The 19,353-nt window shown below is 31.7% G+C and overlaps 1 protein-coding gene across 2 annotated transcripts in view; it reads right to left on the bottom strand.

Moving 5' to 3' along the window:
• The window catches only part of row (zinc finger domain-containing protein relative of woc), a 236,958-nt gene that overhangs the window by 44,363 nt on the left and 173,242 nt on the right, over positions 1–19,353 (bottom strand). For both annotated transcript variants that reach the window (XM_085814104.1, XM_085814106.1), the window contains exons 36-39: positions 15,063–15,097; positions 14,430–14,487; positions 8,066–8,103; positions 7,320–7,380 (exon numbers count right to left, since the gene is read on the bottom strand). In XM_085814104.1, the coding sequence (XP_085670230.1) occupies positions 7,320–7,380; positions 8,066–8,103; positions 14,430–14,487; positions 15,063–15,097 (192 nt within the window). The remainder of the gene's footprint in view (positions 1–7,319; positions 7,381–8,065; positions 8,104–14,429; positions 14,488–15,062; positions 15,098–19,353) is intronic.

Genomic DNA, 19,353 nt, shown 5'->3' with positions numbered 1-19,353 from the left:
CAGACATGAAACTGATATTCTTTGGGATGGGGGGGGGGGCAAAGTACCAGGTCTAGCAAGGATAGGATGAGGAACAAGTTTCCTTTCTGACCAGAACCATTACTTCTTCAAGCATTATGTCTTAATGCATCACAGTGGTGAAGCAATCAGATACTCTCTTTGCAAACATGAAGTCTTTTACAACAATTAACCTCTCTGATTCATCTTCAAATTCAAAATAAAATGTCCCCTGGATATCGAACTTGGCAGAATGAATTCTCGGTGCATAATCACATTCATATGTGCATATATGTCTACTAAAGTTACTAATATTGTCTTCACTGCTTTTCTAACTTTTCTTCAATCTTAGATAATTTGGAATCCTTTGTTTAGACCTACTTCTTCACATCAAATTTGTAACTATGAAATTTGTAGTCCTGGATGACTTAAAACACTGCTTCTGAAAAGAACATAAAGCATAAAATTCAGTTATTTGGCACATTTCAATTAAAGGACTACGAAAAAACATTCCTTTAACAATGCAAGTGCTGGACTATGACAAAAATAAATGCCTAGATACACAATAGTGTTACTCTAAAGGAAAGGAAGACTAGATTTATTCAAGTAAAGTTTTAAAATTTGGATGATCTTGCCAAGTTTCTTTTTTGATACACCATATACTTAATTCCTTTTCTGTTGCCTTGGAACAAGATATGGCGGAACAATCTCATTGCAGAAAGTGGCAACATTCATTTTTACTGCTCAAAGTGTTTGTTTGTTCATCACAGCATGAGGACAAAAATTTGAACATTTTCACCAAAAGAGTCACTTCTTGCCTGTTTGTAGTTGATGTTTGAAGTTGGCTTGTGATTGTTTTCATTTTAAGTATTTAACTGCTTGCAAGATGCATTTTTACCTTTTAAATGTTAAATAAAGTTGGTTTTGAGTTACCTGTTGAAGTTGTAGCCTTTTTAATGATCTTGTGACAAGTCTGGAATATAATGATGTTAAAACATCACCATTATATGATGTTTTAATACATTTGCTGCCAGTGAAAATAATATTTCCATCCTTAGAAGCCAGGCAGTATTTTAATGGTTAAAAATGTCCTTAGTATTTTGCTAGCAAAACTAGAAAAATGGAAATACATTTTATTTTCATGCTTAGTGTAATTTTTTTTTTTTTTTTTTTTTTTTTTTTGGTTCCCTTGACACTCTAGTACTTTAGTGGCACATCAAGTTCAACTTATCATGTGCTATTGATGCTCTAGCACATTTGATCATTATTCTAATAAATTATTGATATACTGCATAAAACCACACACCTCTAAAGATTATATAATGTGGCAAATTATATATAATGCATAATTAAAAGCATGAAAAGAATACAAAAATTATAAACTTATTGCTAGTGAAATGTCATTTGTTTAGAAAACAGTAACAACATTATCATCTACAGTACATTTCACAGCAGTTCAAGCAACACCTTGGTTTGTCTGCACAGTCACTGCACTCATATGTGGTGTCTGTGTGTAACCACCAGTAATTGTTGAAGTGTGTTGTTGCCTTCTGTCTCAGAATCTGACATTTCGATGATGACCAACACAATATCACTATCGCCTTTAGATTCACTTGGAGAATCCCAGTCGTAGTCTTCATCGTCTGTGCTCTCATAATTGAAAAGGTCACCCCTTTCCTAATAATTCTAATGTTTGGGAATCAGTTAAATTTTCATTTACTTTCCTTTTCTTGGTTCAGCCATACATGTACCATCCGCCATTTTTAAACATGCAGAGAAAAAAAATTCAAAAACAAAGTTTGAAAAACCCTGCATGCAAAAAAAAGAAAATAATGCTTCACTAATGTATCTAAACAGCCTCTTTTTTTCAATTTCAGTAAACTAAAGCATATATAACTTGTGATAATCGACAAATGTCTCAGGACGTAGTTGACACACAAAGTGGAACCATTCTGACATTCCAGCACATCAATGGCAGTGAATGTGTTAAACTTACCTTCTATATCAACATTAACAAAAAATAACAATTTGAATTCAAAATTTCCCTTTCTACTCAAAGTGTCATTTATTTTTAAATCAAAAGCTTCTGGAAATGCTTTCTCCCAATCCTTTTCACTTCCTTATACAAAGTAAAGAAGCAAGGTAATTATGAAAAATTTTGGGTATCATATTTTAACAAAAATATCCATTTTGACTGCTTTTGGATCCATCTGAATCATGTTTTTGCATGACATTTGTACGTATGGACAGAATAAGAGACTCTTTTTCCAAAACGGATTTAAAATGGATTGAGAAGAGATTTTTTTCATGACATCTGTACGGATGTATCTTGCCTAACTGAAAAACTGATAGACATAGAACACATAAATTTTGTATACGAGACTGCTGTAACATGTAGTTACACACATTACCTTTTGATTGCAACTTGTTGTATGCATATTGTTATAAATTTTGTACAAAGATAATTTTAGTGAATTATATGTGAAATTATATTTTTCTGTATAATGTAACATGAAAAGCTTGAGAGAAACGATGCTCTGCCGGAAAAATAAAAATACATTCTTAATCATTATATTCTTAACGTAATTCTATGCCGAGCTTGGTGACATTTTGGTCCAGTCCCTGTGCAACTGTAATGGATATTGTAATTGAATAACTAATTGATTCCTATATAACAGTAACCATATCTGGCCCTCATACACCTTTCACTAATTCCAAGAAGCAGAAAGCATCAGAGATTTTTCAAGCGGCCAGGGGATATAATGGAAGGAGTATCAGATTCTCAGAAGTAGTAGTTAGTTCAACGTGGTGTGAAGTATTGAGATAACTCTATGTTAGCTTTGCTCTTCAGATGAGCTTTGCATTAAGTTGCATTTAATGTCCTTAGTAGTCTGAAGTGTAACTACTGATTCTATTCTCTGATACTGTGAAGAGCTGTGTGAATATTTTTGTGGAAAATTCCAAAACTGTAAAGTGTTTCTTTTGGTAAAATAAGTTGTATCAAGGTATCACTGGTTCTGTGTGCATTCAATCTATTACAAAACCACGCAAAAGCAACAAATACTACATATATATACAACAACATCAATATATACATATATATATTCCTCCCCCCTTACCTGGCCCAGTGAGCACAGATTTTTATTCATATATGATGGTAAATTGTGCATTTTTTGCTTTAAAAATAATTGGTTTTATGTTATTCTTATGTTCTAGTTAAGGTTGTAGGCAATAGTTGTAGAATCATTTACAATTTAAATGTGTAAGCGAAGCTGAGCCTAATGAAGTAGTTTTTGTTTACCCATGAAACTCTTAGTAGTATAGGAAATTCAGTCAGCTGTTGCACCAATTTCAGAATTTCTCTGCCCAGTGAGGCCAAAGGTTAACTGAATTTTGGCACACCTAAAATTTTATCTTCCTACCCATTGGCCGCATTGTTTGTTTTCACATTGAAACTTCCATTGCAAAAATTGCAAAAATTTCCATTGCAAAAATTGATTTTGAACTGTTTTTAACTATATTGTGTTTTAGTTTTTCTGTATTTTACAATTTTTAATGAAGATATTTTGAGTTTTTATGTATTTTTGCCTTGCTGTGAAGTAGGAAATTAATTTATTGAATAAGAAATATACATCTAAAGAAATTTGAGGAAATATTTTTAAATGAGGTGCAGAAATAATTGTCCATAATTTAATAGGCCATACAAGGATGCCATGTGGTGTCTACATTAATTTTTTTAACCTATCTGAAATATACTTGAATTCGGATCATTATAATGTGCTGTAGGAAATTTTTAATTATTACATATGATATACAAACATTCAGTTATGTTTCTTCAAGAAATGTTTACACATGGATTTGACAGGTCACTGACAGATGCAATCAAATCATTTAAGAGCGATATTTTGTCATGATATGATGAATACCACCATACATACACTTTAGCTTTAGTACATGCCTTCCTAACTTTCCCATAAGACACGGAGCCAAGGTTACAAAAGAGAATGTCATAATAAGGCTTAGATACGATATGCTATAAACCAACAGAAATTTTACGTTAATAAATTTATGTAAATTATATCTGTTTATTTGTTCATGTTATAATAAAATGGTTGGTCATCATCTATGTATTCTTTATGAAAATGCTTACATCATTACATGCACACTGCGCAAAAAAAGGGGGGCAATTCTATATCTCCCATTCTACTGAGCGAATTGACAAAATTCAACTTGCAATTTTCATGTCTCGACAGAACGACTGTATTAAATTTATATATAGCATTTTTCTATTATAGGTATTTTGACACAAAATCAGGATTTTCCATATTTCGATTCTATGACTCAAATGATGCCTAACTTTATTATATTTCGTTCATATTATAACTCCATTATTCATATTATAACTTGTATTATATTTCGTTCATATTATAACTCCGAATGCACGAAATTTATATCATTTAAAGAATTATCTAATCGTTGCTACATGTTCTATTCAAATACTATAATAAAGCTAGAACGATGTATAAAAGAAATTAAGCAAGCAAAACAAAAAAGAAACAGTTTTTCACAGATGATTGAGTATTTCTCATTCAATTAATTCAGTTCTCGCTTCGCGACAAGGCAAAAATACATAAAAACTCAAAATATCTGTATTAAAAATTACGAAGTAAATCTTAAACACTTATTTCCTCGAAAACATTCCAAAAAGGATTAAGCACGATTTAATTCAAGTTTTGTTAAAATCGCACTAGTTTTTAAAAAATTAGCTCTCAATTTTAGCTCTTCAGTGCTAATTGAATTTAGTATATAATTAATAATATATCTTTCTTTTTATTAAAATTTTTTATTCTTCCTTTCACATTTCAAAATTTAGGTTCATTCCAAATAATATTCACCCATTTTTTCAGATTTATTTTTAAATAACTTTTATAAATTTTTTGAAAAAAATTTGAATTGTAAACTATAAAATTCTTACAATCAGCTTAAAGTAGATGTATTTCTAAGCATACCTGCAAAAAATTAGGGTTTCCCTTCCAAGTTTCCTAAGTTATACGTGAATTTACATATTGGCACGCTTTGAAATTTGGCATATTTGTTATAAGCGATAATAACGGCAAATGCGGTTTACGCACATTGTTAAATTTATTTGAAAGTATGAAAGATGACCTTTTTTCCACTCATGTTCAATGAAAAAAATCTGATGTGTACACCACATAACTTCCTTGTACGGAATAGTAAATTATACGCACTTTTCCTTGCATTTCGTTTAAACATATTGGATTGAATTAAATCTACTTCGCCGACAGCGCATAAACCACAATAGAATAAATGCATTCTTTAAAATTCACTCTATTTGTTTACCATAGCGACACTCTGGCGATAGGTTCACTAACAGTATTATATTTCGTTCATATTATAACTCCGAATGCACGAAATTTATATCATTTAAAGAATTATCTAATCGTTGCTACATGTTCTATTCAAATACTATAATAAAGCTAGAACGATGTATAAAAGAAATTAAGCAAGCAAAACAAAAAAGAAACAGTTTTTCACAGATGATTGAGTATTTCTCATTCAATTAATTCAGTTCTCGCTTCGCGACAAGGCAAAAATACATAAAAACTCAAAATATCTGTATTAAAAATTACGAAGTAAATCTTAAACACTTATTTCCTCGAAAACATTCCAAAAAGGATTAAGCACGATTTAATTCACAATAATAAATGAAGGCATTATCTTTGTTGTTGCGAAGCTATGTTTCTCTAGATTGGCAACAAATCCACTACTCTGCTGTTTCAAATGTAAACAAGCAATGGCCGCCATCAAAAAAATTATTAGGCTTAGCGGCACAAACAACTTAAAAATTGTTGATAATTCTAAAAATATTGCATACAGATTTACAAAAGGCATAAAAACCTTAACCGGAAGATAAGAACAACATAATTCAATCATTTTTAAAGCAAAAAATGTACAATTTACAAACATATAAGAGTAAAGAAACAGATCACTGAGTCGGATAACAGAGTGGATATATATATAAATATATTTATATACGTTTGGCGGGGCCGATTGCAGCCAAAATACGAGGTGCATATCTACATGTTATAGTAGTCCTCCTATATACAAAATTTCAACGTTCTGAGGCTATTTGTTTTTGAGTTATGCGAGATACGTACGTACATACATACGTTCGTACAGATGCCACGAAAAATTCTCTTGAGAATTCATTTTAAAGCAGTTTTATAATTTTCTTGGAGGAAAACAGTCTTTTATTCTGTCCTTACGTACAGATATCACGCAAAAACATCGCTAAATTGCATTCAAAAGAGGTCAAAATGAATATTTTCATTGAAATATGCTGCCTGAAACTTTTCGCTATTACAATACTTCCTTTTTACTTTGTACAAGGAAGTAAAAAGGAAAGGAAAATAGGTTGTTATAAATTAAAGAGTTCGCCAATTGAATTATTCTTGGCACAAAGTGAAAAAAATGTGCCAAGATAAATATTTAAATTTCTACATAAATTTCTCACTAAAAATTATAAATTTAACATCTAGGCATAATTTGAGTTGTAGAATCAAAACTTGGAAAAAAATCGGTATGTCATTTCAGAAAAAGTCCAATTTTCTAAGCATATCTATGTTAGAAAAATGCTACATATAAATGTAATATATAGCGTAAGTCGTGCTTTCGAGACATGTAAAACACAATTTTGAATTTTGTCAATCGGCTCAGTAGAACGGGAGATATAGAACTGCCTCCTTTTTTTTGCACAGTGTGCATGTTCATATGTCGAGAACCCACCTCATGATGGAAGTATTACAGCATTCCAGGAATGAAATATATAAATTCAATGTTAGCATTAAATATAAAAGCTATCATGGCTTCTCATTGTCTTTGTTTTAAAGCTTCATACACCAGAATGGCATACTACAGGTTTCACATTCTACTTAATACAGAACATGTAAAATGCACTGACACAATAATACAAAAGGAATGAATGATATTTTCCATTTAAGGATGAAAATCCGATTCGTCTATTATAATAAAGAGCTTAAAATATAAGTAAAAGAGGAAAATCTTTATTTTGATTAGTTATGGTCCAGCAAATCTTTACAAGCTGGAGTTCATATACCTAACATATTCACAAAATATACTACGTTCATATACATAAATAAGCCTACATATGAGCATATGTGTGTGTGTGTTAGTATGTGTGTGTGTATATATATATATATATATATCACTTACATATGTATTTTTTGAAATATAAATTTATGCATGTAAATAAGGTAAATAAGAAAATGAAATAAACTCACAATCCGGGGATAAAATCTCACTGTTTCCATCATGTTTAGGACTGTCTTCTACATTTACTACCTGTTACGAACAGAAATGGGTATTAAGTGGGAAAAACACTCATATACACAGTAAAAACAAATTTATAAATAAATAAATAAATTTAAAAAAATCTGAAAGGGTTCAGATTTTAAATTACGTCCAAAGGAGCATTTTTTTAACATTTCGTGTGTTACCTTTATTTATTAAATATCATGTTCTTTGCACTTAAACCCAGAAAATTCAGTTCAATAGCAATGTAGCAAAGTAACTTTATAATGAGCATATCTTTAGAATTTCCGATACACAGTTCCGTGCGCTGGAGATAAAAAGGTCCCCCCCGTAGAGTGTTGCCATTGCTCGCTTTTAAATCCTTGAGTTTGTTACTCAAAAATTTATTAAAGTTCTACAAAATATGAAATCGATAATAAAACAAATTCCAAAGTTGGTCTTTCACATGCCCATATTCGTAGGAGGATTACGTCATTCAAAATTCTATGGCTCTATTTACTGTCGTTTTATCACAATGCGAGAAATTTTATCACAATACATACATTTACAAAAATTTTTCATTATTTAATTTCTTAAAATATAATGCAGGACTGTAACATTTGGTGGCAACAGTTTGAAAAGTGATTTGCCGTTTATAGTGATTCAACGCAAAATGAAAATAATAGTTCTTCAGGGACAACGCCCCTTTGGAAAAAAAAGAAGAAAAAAAACTTACCAACGGTGTAAGTTTCATATCTTTTAGTGAAGATACACCTATGTATAAAAAACCAGCATTTTAAAATTCAATACATACTTTTTGTCAATACAGCAAAATCAACACATTATTACAGTAATACAGTACAAAGTCCGAAATCGAGACGTCTATTATCCGGAATAATCTAAAATCCGGACCTCAAAACCACCATCAATGTTTTTCTCATAGGCTTTACGCATGCGCATTTGATTCCCCTCCTCCACGCATAATAAAACATCTGCAGAGTCCCAATTCTTAATTTCACTTCGACACTAGATAAAATACCTTGTTATTGAAGAAGTAATCATTTTAGCATAAATTTGCATGATCAGTAATTTGGCTCCATTGCTGTGTATCTGCTTGGCCTACATTTTGAACCAAAACATTCCCATAGATACATCACTGATCTGACGCCAACCTGGTGAATCATTATTTATTATACTTTCCTTTCATCACCGCATGTTTATCAAAACATGACAACTTGAGTAATGACTTATGAAGTGTTGCCTAAACAATTTTTTTATGTTAGTAATTGATCGTATGGCCACACCCAGTCGCAGAATTTAGGACCCACAGAAACTGCATCAGGTGGTAAGATATCTAGCATCGGCCATCAATAAGGCTTAAGTATATGTGGTAATTTATTTATTCAGAACTCTGAAGCTGCGTTCAGAAGGAGGCATAAAGGGCATAAGTGTTTAAAGCCGAACTCCGTTGCCAAGGCAACCAGTCTGTGCTACGTCATGAAATCTGGTTTAGGGCTCGTGGCATAGGGTTCAAAGTTTTCAACTTTACGTCAAGTTTGAGATAAGCGTTGACCAATCACAGCGAGGCTAAAACAAAGCAGTGTTCTGCAGAAGATTTCGCTGTCCTGAAACAAGCAGAGCGAACGTGGGAAATCAATCAAGCAGGAGAACAGCGTGGGAAAGTTATAGACACATCCACGCATGCGCAAATTTAGCTTCTCTCATTGGCCACGGCTTACACACCATTCTCGCAGGAGTGAACGGAACTCCTGTATTTTATGCCTCTATGCCCTTTACGCCGCCGTCTGAATGCAGCCTGATAAGCCTTAAGCATGTGCATGAAATAGACATAAGTATAATAAATAACTAAACTAATACAATTCAGGCTTAATTGTCTCAGTGCATACTAGAAGCAAGATAAAATTTAATGGAAGAACTTGTCGTTAGTCGTCAAGCTCACGATGCATAGCTAAATATGTATAGTGAAGGATAGCTAAATTTGATGATGACAGCCACTAATTTTAAAGGTTTTCGGATATTGCAAAACAAATGTGAAAATTTCCAATTAATGGATTTTGTAAAGAAATACGGAGAAGCAGTAATAAATGAAGTATAAAAGAAGTTTTTCATTATGATGACAATGCTTCTCAATCATAAATCAATTAATGAATGGTGAAATCTGTAGTATGGTTCTAGATCCAGAAAATACCGCTACTGATAGTGAAGAAAGTGACAGAGAAGTTACCGAAAACAAGAAAATTTCGATTGACAAGTTAGTCGGAATTCTCGAAACAGCAGTTACAGGACTTTAACAATGTAACTGAACAAGAGATTATGTCTGTCTACAGAATTAAAGAGATAGTATTAGCACACAAAAATGAAGCAATTTAAACAACTTACATTGAAAGAAATCTTTAATACGGTAAAATAATAAATATTAAACTTTTTTCGTAGATTTTGATACCCTTTAGGTCAGTGTTTCCCAACCTTTTTTGTGCTATGCCCCACCTAATCCTCTCTAAAATTTTTAAGCTCCCCTAGCATATACATAATTTTTAATACTTAAAAATTGAAATATTCACGAAAGAAACTTGAATGATAGCTTTTAGGAAGAAATGACTACGAAATTTTGTGAGCAAACACAGTAAGTGAACTTTCAAAAACATGGAGAATTGAAATTCAAGGAAAAACTCATTTTAGTGAAAGTTTTTCGTTTTAAGTATTAGTAATTTTTATTATTTAAATTTAGCGAGTTCCTTGCGCTTGATACTTACCGCAAAGAAATTTTATGTCATTTTCCAATTTAGATAACTTGAGTCTCAAGTCTACCGGTTTCATTATATCCAACCAAATTTTTATTTATTTATTTATTTATTTATTTAAGAAAGCAGCAAATCATTTATGGCACTAAATCCGCATTCAGCAACATATGAAGATGGAAATGGTAACAATAGTTCTCTTTTGCAAATTTTGTTGCATTTGGATATCTGATTCCGGTTTTCTCACAAAGCTATGTCATCGCACCTTTTATATTAAATAATGTTTTAATTGGCTCATCATTCTGCATTTCTGCGAGTTCTTCTTTTTACAGCATATTTGAAATATCAGCCAAATCCACTAGCATTGGCTGCATCATCTAAGTTGGAAAATCAATTTGTTTTAAGTTAGAAAATCTTTTAAATCAGTCAATAAAATTTTCAGATGATCGGCAATAACAAGTATAGTGGTATCAATAACAAGCATAGCGGTAGTCACGTCACGTTTTTGGAGCCAATGAGACTTTTCAAAATTTTTGTAGTAAATAGTAAATGCCTGACATAATTCAACAAAGATAATGAAACCAAATATCTTCCTTTTGCATCATAAGTTTTATTTGCTCCTCAGAGTTGTTTATTTAATATACTTAAGTTTTCAAAGATATGCGCTAAATAACTCACAATTGCCTTGTTATCATCTGTTAATGGATTTTTCATTTCAGGTTTGACGCTTAAAAAATAACTAAGAGTATCAAATAGTTCCATAAATCTTTCCAAGCAGTTCCCTTTCAACAGCCTTCTTACTTCAGTGTGAAGTACAAGTCTCATATAGTCTTCATTTTGTTCTTCATAAAGTAACTTGAAAAGATGTTCACATTTGGCCCTAGCTTAATAGCATTGATACACTTTACAACTGAATTTAGTACTTCATTTAGAACAGGTGAATTGTTTTTAGCTACCAAGTTTTCTCTGTGAATAACACAATGCACAAGAAGCATTTCTGGATTCTCATCTTTTATCAATTTTAAGCAACCCTTTTTCTTATTCTGTGCATTATTTTATTTTTCAACCATCATATTAGGAGCACCATCTGCAGTACAAGATGTACTATATTTTTTACATCTAAGTAATTTTTTAGCTTACTATAAATATCTTTGGAGGTAGTGGCGCTTTGTAATGATTTACAGAACATTTCTTCGGGAAAATCCCCTTTATGAATATATCTTACATAAGTTACAAGTACGGCCTCACTGTATCTCAAAGTTGGTTCATCCATTTGCACCGAAAATTTTTTTATTTTCAGCTTTTCAACAAGTTGTATTTCAATATCCTCACTCATTTAATCTTTTTTCTGCAAACAGTATTGTTAATTAGTGGCATAGCTTTAATGTCTTTGTCTAGAACAGTTTTAAATGCTGATATTGATGGTTTGATTAAATTCTTCCCTATAGTACAACTTTTCCCAGATTAAGCAATCAGTAATGAAATTTGATAAATAGCCTCAAGAGCACGATTAACAGTTGCATTATGAACAGAAAATAGACACTTTAATATTACTTTATTTTCAAAAATTTTCCTTAAAATGTGAAAATAATTCGAATCTGAATTAATATCAGCATTATGTTTCACCTTCAAATGCGCCTCAAGATGACCTAGTTTCATTGATTTGTTGGTCGGGCATTATTGGCATAAAAAGACAAAAGTTGACCGTTTATAGACCGGGTATGAATCCAAATTTTAAATATGCCATCGAATACCGACAAATGTTTTTTCTTGCTTGCACCCCTCATTTCACTAAGGGCTGAAAGAAATAAATAAATATAAGATCAATATAAACAAAGCTGAAAGCAGCTGATGTTGCCATTCAAGGAAAGAATAATATACAAGTTGCCATTCCTACAGTAAAAAATAAAATAAATTTGTTGGCTGAAATATGCGCGAAACGTTTGGAAAGCACACATTATTCTTTCCAACATAATGACAGACATGTACATTTAAATGCCTTTAAAAGCATTTAAATGTCCATGTCTACAGCGAGAATTCTTTATAAAATATTTAAAATGCAACGCTGTTTAAAAACTTTTTTACGTATACATAACTTACATTTTTCTTTATTTTGGGGAATAAAAAATGAAATTTCGAAAAATTTTGACTTCATGAAACATATTTAGAACATTCTTTGTCCCGTTTGAATGCCCTTTGTCCCCTTAAACTCTGGACGAGTCCATTTTCGAATTGCCCCCTAAACAGTCGCATTGCCCTCTTATGGGGTGTGGGCCCCACGTTGGGAAACACGGCTTTAGATCATAAATACTTCATTATTTCATATTTTTAATTTTATAATTTCTACATGCCATCTTACTAGATTTAAACTGATGATCTAATATCCGGAAAAATCCCAAATCCGGAATTGCAGACGTCTCGACGAATCCGGATTTCGGACTTTGTACTGTACTTTTGTAAATCTATAAATTAATTATAGTATTTATTTTTGAAAATTTATAAATCTTTAGTCTTACAAAACAGAAATACTGACGATTTAGTAAATACTTTTATTTGTATAGTAATATTTTATATCTATAGTTAAATAAAATCTCTGGTATAAGCAGGTCCTAATTTTGAGCATGCAATAACTTAACAGGATCTGAGTTAGATACTTACTTTGACCAAATAATCAATTGGATTGGATTATTCATTTATGATAAAAAATGAAGATTATCTTTTTAACCTCTTTATGAATTTTAATTGAGAACATTCAAGGGAAAGGGTGCTTTAAGTGTCTAGTACATTTCTTTTCTTCTCCTCAAAATTCATGCAACATACAGTCAACAGTATGTGGGCAATTGTTGCAGTACCTCATTACTTATAAGCCAGTATTATGATGTCCTGCACTATCATGTTCAACAGTCGATAAAGGGGACATCATCTCAACTGTTCAGCTATGTCACTGCATTATGAAAACAGCCAATTTTCACTGATAATTTTCCAAGCCAAAAAATCAAACTGATAATTTTCCAAGCCTTTATTCCAAATGTTGCAATTAAATCTTTCTTTGAGATTCTGTGGAAACCCTCACCAGTTCTTTGAACTAAAATTCTACTGCTAATCATTCTGATTCAAAGAAACAGAACTCGTTAATACATCAATTGACTAAAATTAAATTCCCCATTTCACTTCTCTAATTCCTTGCTATTCTCTCATGGCAATCAATAGGTTGCATGTGGTACATGATGCAATGATACATAAGATTACAGCCCTGCTTCAAATAACTTATCGCAAATGATTCATGGTGGCCGAATACTTCAAATAGAAACTTACTGGTGCAAGTACTAAGTTTGCAATATCAATTCGAACTACTGCACATTCTTTCCTTACTACTGCCTTTCCAGCAACTTCTCACAACCTTCCAGAATTTTTTGTCACGATATACCTCTTTATTAGCTATTAGTTACATACTAGAAAAGAAAATTTTTAATAAACTAAAAATAAATAAACTATTTTGAGTACCAAAAAAAAAAAAAAAAAAAAAAAAGTCTGTCAAAATTATTTGCATAGAGAGTTATTCTGAATAATTAAAACTAACTTTCAAATGGATTTATGTTTGAAATTTACAAACACAGAGTAACAGGCAATATATGAAATGAAAGAAGAATTATATAAGTTTTATAAGGAATTATTTTATTCATAATAAGTATGTGAAAAATTGTTTTAAAATTTATAGAGAAAAAATGCACTTTGTTCAATAATAACTATGATTTATGTTTAATGAATTACATTTGTAAGTAAAACTTTTCATTAATGTAATAAGTATATTAAAATGCATATTTTGCATAGTGTATGATACAAATATGCTGTAATTTTCCTTTTCATAAAACTCATTTTAAGGACAGAAAATTTTCAAAATTTACTAATAAAAACAATACATTTTGTGTAAAAATTTTTCATAATCAATTCAACAAACATAATCCAAGCAGTTTACTTGGCTTGCTTCAGTGATTTAATTTCAAATTTTATACAGGCTATTCTTTCCTCTTGTGCTATAATAATTGCTGTTTTCTAAGTGTGCCGAATTCATCAAAACACTGAGAAAAATATGTCAAAAATGGCTTGTAAAGACATGTGTAGTTCCATTTCATTTCATAAGACTGTTACTTTCTGTTACATGAAAAACGTTTTGATTTTTTTCCCCCCTAAGGTTGGCAAATAAAATATAAACAAAAAGCACACAAAACAAACACGAAATACCATAATTCTGCCTAAATAAAAGTGCACAAACCAAACATATATTAGCAGAAATAATAAATATGATACTCCCAAAAAAGGAATGCTGCTATTCATACATACCAGACAAAAGACTTTTATCACTTTCTCGATGGTCGGGACTGTCATCAAGTGATATTACCTAGTAAAAGCAGTAAAATAAATTAATAAATAAATTTTTTTAAAAATCTGAAAGGATTAAAGATTCAAATTTTAATGTCAGACCAGAAAGTTTGTTAAAATTTTTTATGCTCTCGCTGAATTTAGCAATCTGCTTTTGACTTACTAATGCTAGTACAACTTTTTACTGTTGTTTTAATTCTATTTTTAAAAAATGCTTTCTTCACATTAAGCCACATAAAATTCACCAGTAAAATCACAATACATCTAAAAGCAGATTTTTTTAAAATTCAAAATAGAGTGCTAAATGTTACCATACATTTTTTTTTTACACTCACTACAATATTTCTTTAATACATGGTGATAGTATTTAGTGACAACAAGTTTCTATTTGAAAAGTGATGCAGACACAAAGGTGGTAAGGACAAATAAGGGAGAATTAAGACTATTAGCAACTCTAGAGCTAAAAATAAAATGTAAAATTGTAATAAAAAATAAATAAAATGTAAGGAATAATATACATTTATAAAAAATTAAATGTAAGGAAATGTAAAATTATCAAACAGCAAAATGGAAACAGTTTATAAGGAAACTTACCAAAGGGTTTTTCTCTGTTGGAGAACTGCAATCACCTGTAAATCATTACATACCCATATATAATGAAAGCCATGTACAATTTTGTAAAATTAAATAAATAGACTACACTAGGGATCCTCAACCTTTTTTACCCCATGCATCCCTTTCACCACTATTAGAAGATCATGCCCCCCCCCTCTTTTCCCAAACTTAAAAAATAAATGTATCTATTTATCTATAGATTTAGATGATTTTTCAACATGTTTCATAAATTAAACAACACAAAGTGTAGAAAATGTTGATTAATACCAAATCTTGAATAAAAGTCGTTTCTTTTAATATTCATACACTAAAACTAAATACTTAACAGAGAAATAAAAAGCTGGTTGCATCCCTCTCCTGAGAGCTACCTTTGTTGAACCTTCGAATGAACAAAGCATCCCTCACGAAAGTATTTTATATTATAAAGAGTATAACCTACTTTCAGATCAAGTAAGTAGTTATGTTTTGCCTTTGACGGGATTAATACAGTTTATGGCTGACATAAAGTGGGATTTTTAATTTGTTTTCTTTAACGCTTTTTTAAGGTAATTTTACAGATTATTTAGTGAGTACTACAACCTGGTAAAAATAATGCCCCAACTTATCTAAAAAAAACCCACCTATACCTAACTCAAGATTAAAATAAGGTTAAACATGTCTGAATCTACTGATCAGATAACTGCTACTAAACAGAAATGTAGGCAGTAAGTATTAGAAGTTTGGCTTTATTCTGCCATTTTCAGGCACACATCTGCCCATGTGACTGTTATACAACAAAGTTTTGAACAATGAATTTATGAAACCATCCAAGCTGGAGTATCATCTGAGAAGGTGTCATCCTGATAAAACAGGCAAAGATACAAAATACTATCAAGCACTTAAAAAAAAAACATTCAGAAGAGAATCACAATAGACAGTATGTTTGCTTCAAAGTCAAAAAGAGACGATGATGGTTTGCAAGTGTCTAAAAAATATCTTACTACTTATAGCAAAACCAGGAAAGCCACATATTATCAGAGTACAACTAACTTTGTCAGCCACTGGAGAAGTTTTAACACTTTTCTACACAAACCTGCTAATGATACATTCAAAAGAATTCCTTTAAGCAAAAACACAGTTCAAAGCTGTATCAATGGAATGAGTGATGTTGAAAGCTTCTTATGTAGTTATCTGCAAACGACCCATTTTTGCATATATGGGACGAGTCAACTTTACCTGGTAATAAAGCACTATTATTTGGCGTATGTTTTGTACGTTACAGGCCAAGAAATCCCTGAACTGCACATCACAAGAATTTTTACAACAGGTACTAAAGGCAAATCAATATTGAATATATCACAGAAAAAATGATCCTTTTATCAAATATAATGTTAGCAACAGCACATGGAGCACCTGCCATGTTTGGGTACTTCTGAGGTTTCATAAGCCATTTCAAACAAAATGGACCCTGGGTGTTTGCAATTCATTGCATCATCAATTGACAACATTTAGTTGCTAAAACTCTGAGTGGCACACAGCATCAATCTCTTCAATTCACCCCAAAAGCAGTAAACAAAATTTGGAGCAACACATTGGTCCTAGATTATTTGAGCAGTTGAATGAAGTATATGATAAGAACTTTCATTGATTACTCCTTCATACTGAAGTATGCTAGCTATTAAAAGGTTTATATTTGACAGGCTTTTTTTTTGGGGGGGAGGAATGCTAAAGATCTTATTTTAAAAGAAAATTTAATCAATTAGAAACCAGACATTGCTTATTGGAGAAGTCAAATAACAAGAATCTGTGCAACATTTATAAATTCTGCAGTATTAGTTTTAATAGTTTAACAACACAACCATCTTCCTCAGCTGCCTAACAAGTAAACCTTCTCTCCTTTGATACCGGTTTTACGAAAACCCATATATTTTCTGAAAGCTTATATCACAAATCGAAAAACTGTGAAGTCTTAGGGGCAGAGGAACAAGCATTTAGGAGTTATACAACCCACAAAGTATCATTGAACTGTGCATAGATGGACATATTTCCGTAATGGCATCTCTGTTTCTTGTAGGTTCATGCACTGTCTGCTTCCGAAGTACCTGATGGTAAAGTCCTGCAAAAAGAACTGGTACCTGAAGGATTTATGGGAAATATCCAGCCTCTAGATATTCATTTTTTCAGACACTACAAATTTTTTTGTTCGTTAGATAACGGGCACAATCATTATTGAGACACAGGAGCACATTTGGCATCGCGATAGTTTTTTGCCCCTGCAGTCCTTTTCACTATATGAATTCAGCACTCCTCATTTTAAGAACTTGATTAAGTATGCTTTTTATAAGGAGAGATACTTGGAAGACAAACCTGGAATGTGGATTGCGCCAATGGATTATTGTTTCAATTCATTGACAAATGAAAGTGTGAGGATTTCTACGTTTTCTTTTTCCTAACATATGCCTCATGCTCTTTAGCGTGAAATTTTAATTTAGTTTGACCAATGTAAATTAAACCCCATCAGCAAGAAATCCTATAAATACCCCCAAGAATTTATATCCGGAGTGGGGTCATTAGGTATGGAACTGGGAATTTTATTTAGTAGGAGAAAAAAAATTACCCAAAAGCTAAATTTCTGTACAATACATGCAATTTTATAGCATACTTGCCAACCTATGACACTCAAAAATCAGGAGATTTTTTTAAGAAATCAGGAGATTTTTCACAATGTTAAAAAGACTTTTTAAATGATAAAAATATGGTTTTTAATAATGAATTAACTTTAAATAGTAACTTATTCTTAAATGCAAGCAACACAAAAATACCTTACACATAAAAAAACATTTTTATTACTTGCATCGTTTAAGGAAAAAAAAAAGGAGGTTGTTCACTGCAATTGCCACATAGGCCTGCTTTCGCTAAGAAAAGTTTTTCTAATATGTCATCACTAATATTAGATCTAAATTTAGTCCTCGTTTATGCAACAACACTGAAAATCCTCTCACACTCTGCACTACTATGGGGAACTGTCAAGATGGCCAACACAATTCTAGACAGTTGACTATATTTTAAAATTCCATTAGCACCTTTCAGTTTTCCAATTAAACTCCACTGGGTGTCAATCCTAACTGATTTTATAACTTCATTCAAGTTTTCTAATTGTAAACTGCTGTTATGCAGCTGTTGGAACTGTTTCAATTTTTCCTTCCTTTTAGAACTCCTTTCAAGATAATAATAAATATCAACAATGTGTTCATCCACACTTATTGGTAAAGAAGCTACCCCTTTTTCAGCTTCTAAATTTAAGAGGTGACAGGTGCACCTCATAATCTGCAAATCTGAATTTTCCTTTCTTAAGATGCCTGCAACACCAGTCTTCAAGCCTACCAATACTGGTGCATTATCGGCACCAAGTGCTAAGCAATTATCCAGAGGGCCTGCATTTTTTTTTAAAGTATAATAATTAGCTGTGGTATATTAAAGCCTGTCAAATGTCCTTCTAAAATGGGGACAGAAAGTAAACTGCACTCAATTTCTTAAGAATCTGGATTAAAAAAAGAAACAACAATTGGATACAGTTTTGAATCGGTATTATTGCTTCCATCCGTAGATAGGCAGAATGGAGCTGTTTTATGCAATCAATAACTGAAGATTTATTTTTCAAACCCATTTCTTTAACAATTGAACCTGTTTTGGTTCTTGCACTTGAGTATTTCTTAGCAATTTCACTATCGGGAAACATTTTTCTAAATAAAGCTGCAGCGTGATCCGATGCATTCAGTGGCAGGTTGTGCTCCAGTAAAAAGGCAGAGAACAGACATTCTGCATTAATCACTTTTTGGTCTTTTGTTTCCGAAGAAAAATTTAATTTTTCGTTTTTTCAAAACAACTCATGTTGTCCTTGTGTTTTTGTGTACGCACATGTTTGAGAACATCTGCCCTTCCACCAAGCGAAATCGAAAATCGCAACAACATCGCAAATTTATTACATTTCCTTGAAGAAATAATGGAAGGAAAGTCAACTGTGTACGATTTTTGAAACGTACACGAGTATTTCATTCTTGCAGACAAAACAAAAGATAGTAATTTCTAAAACTATCTTCCGAAGGCACGTGCACTCACACAACTCAGCACAAATTGAACGAAATAACTAAAGAACATCCAAATAACAGCTTGCCTTGTCCTCATTGGCTAATATATGCCAGCTGACACACAGTGGAGTTCGATGCCCATTGGAGAACTGGAGAATGACGTTTCTGGAATACGTATAATGCTCTCACTCACAAAGCAGAAG

Source organism: Stegodyphus dumicola, chromosome 3 (assembly GCF_044657685.1).
Source record: "Stegodyphus dumicola isolate Sdum_Otavi_A_Nest chromosome 3, ASM4465768v1".
NCBI lineage: Eukaryota > Metazoa > Arthropoda > Arachnida > Araneae > Eresidae > Stegodyphus > Stegodyphus dumicola.
Note: the sequence above shows the minus strand (reverse complement) of the source record. Positions and strands in the feature narration are given on the sequence as shown.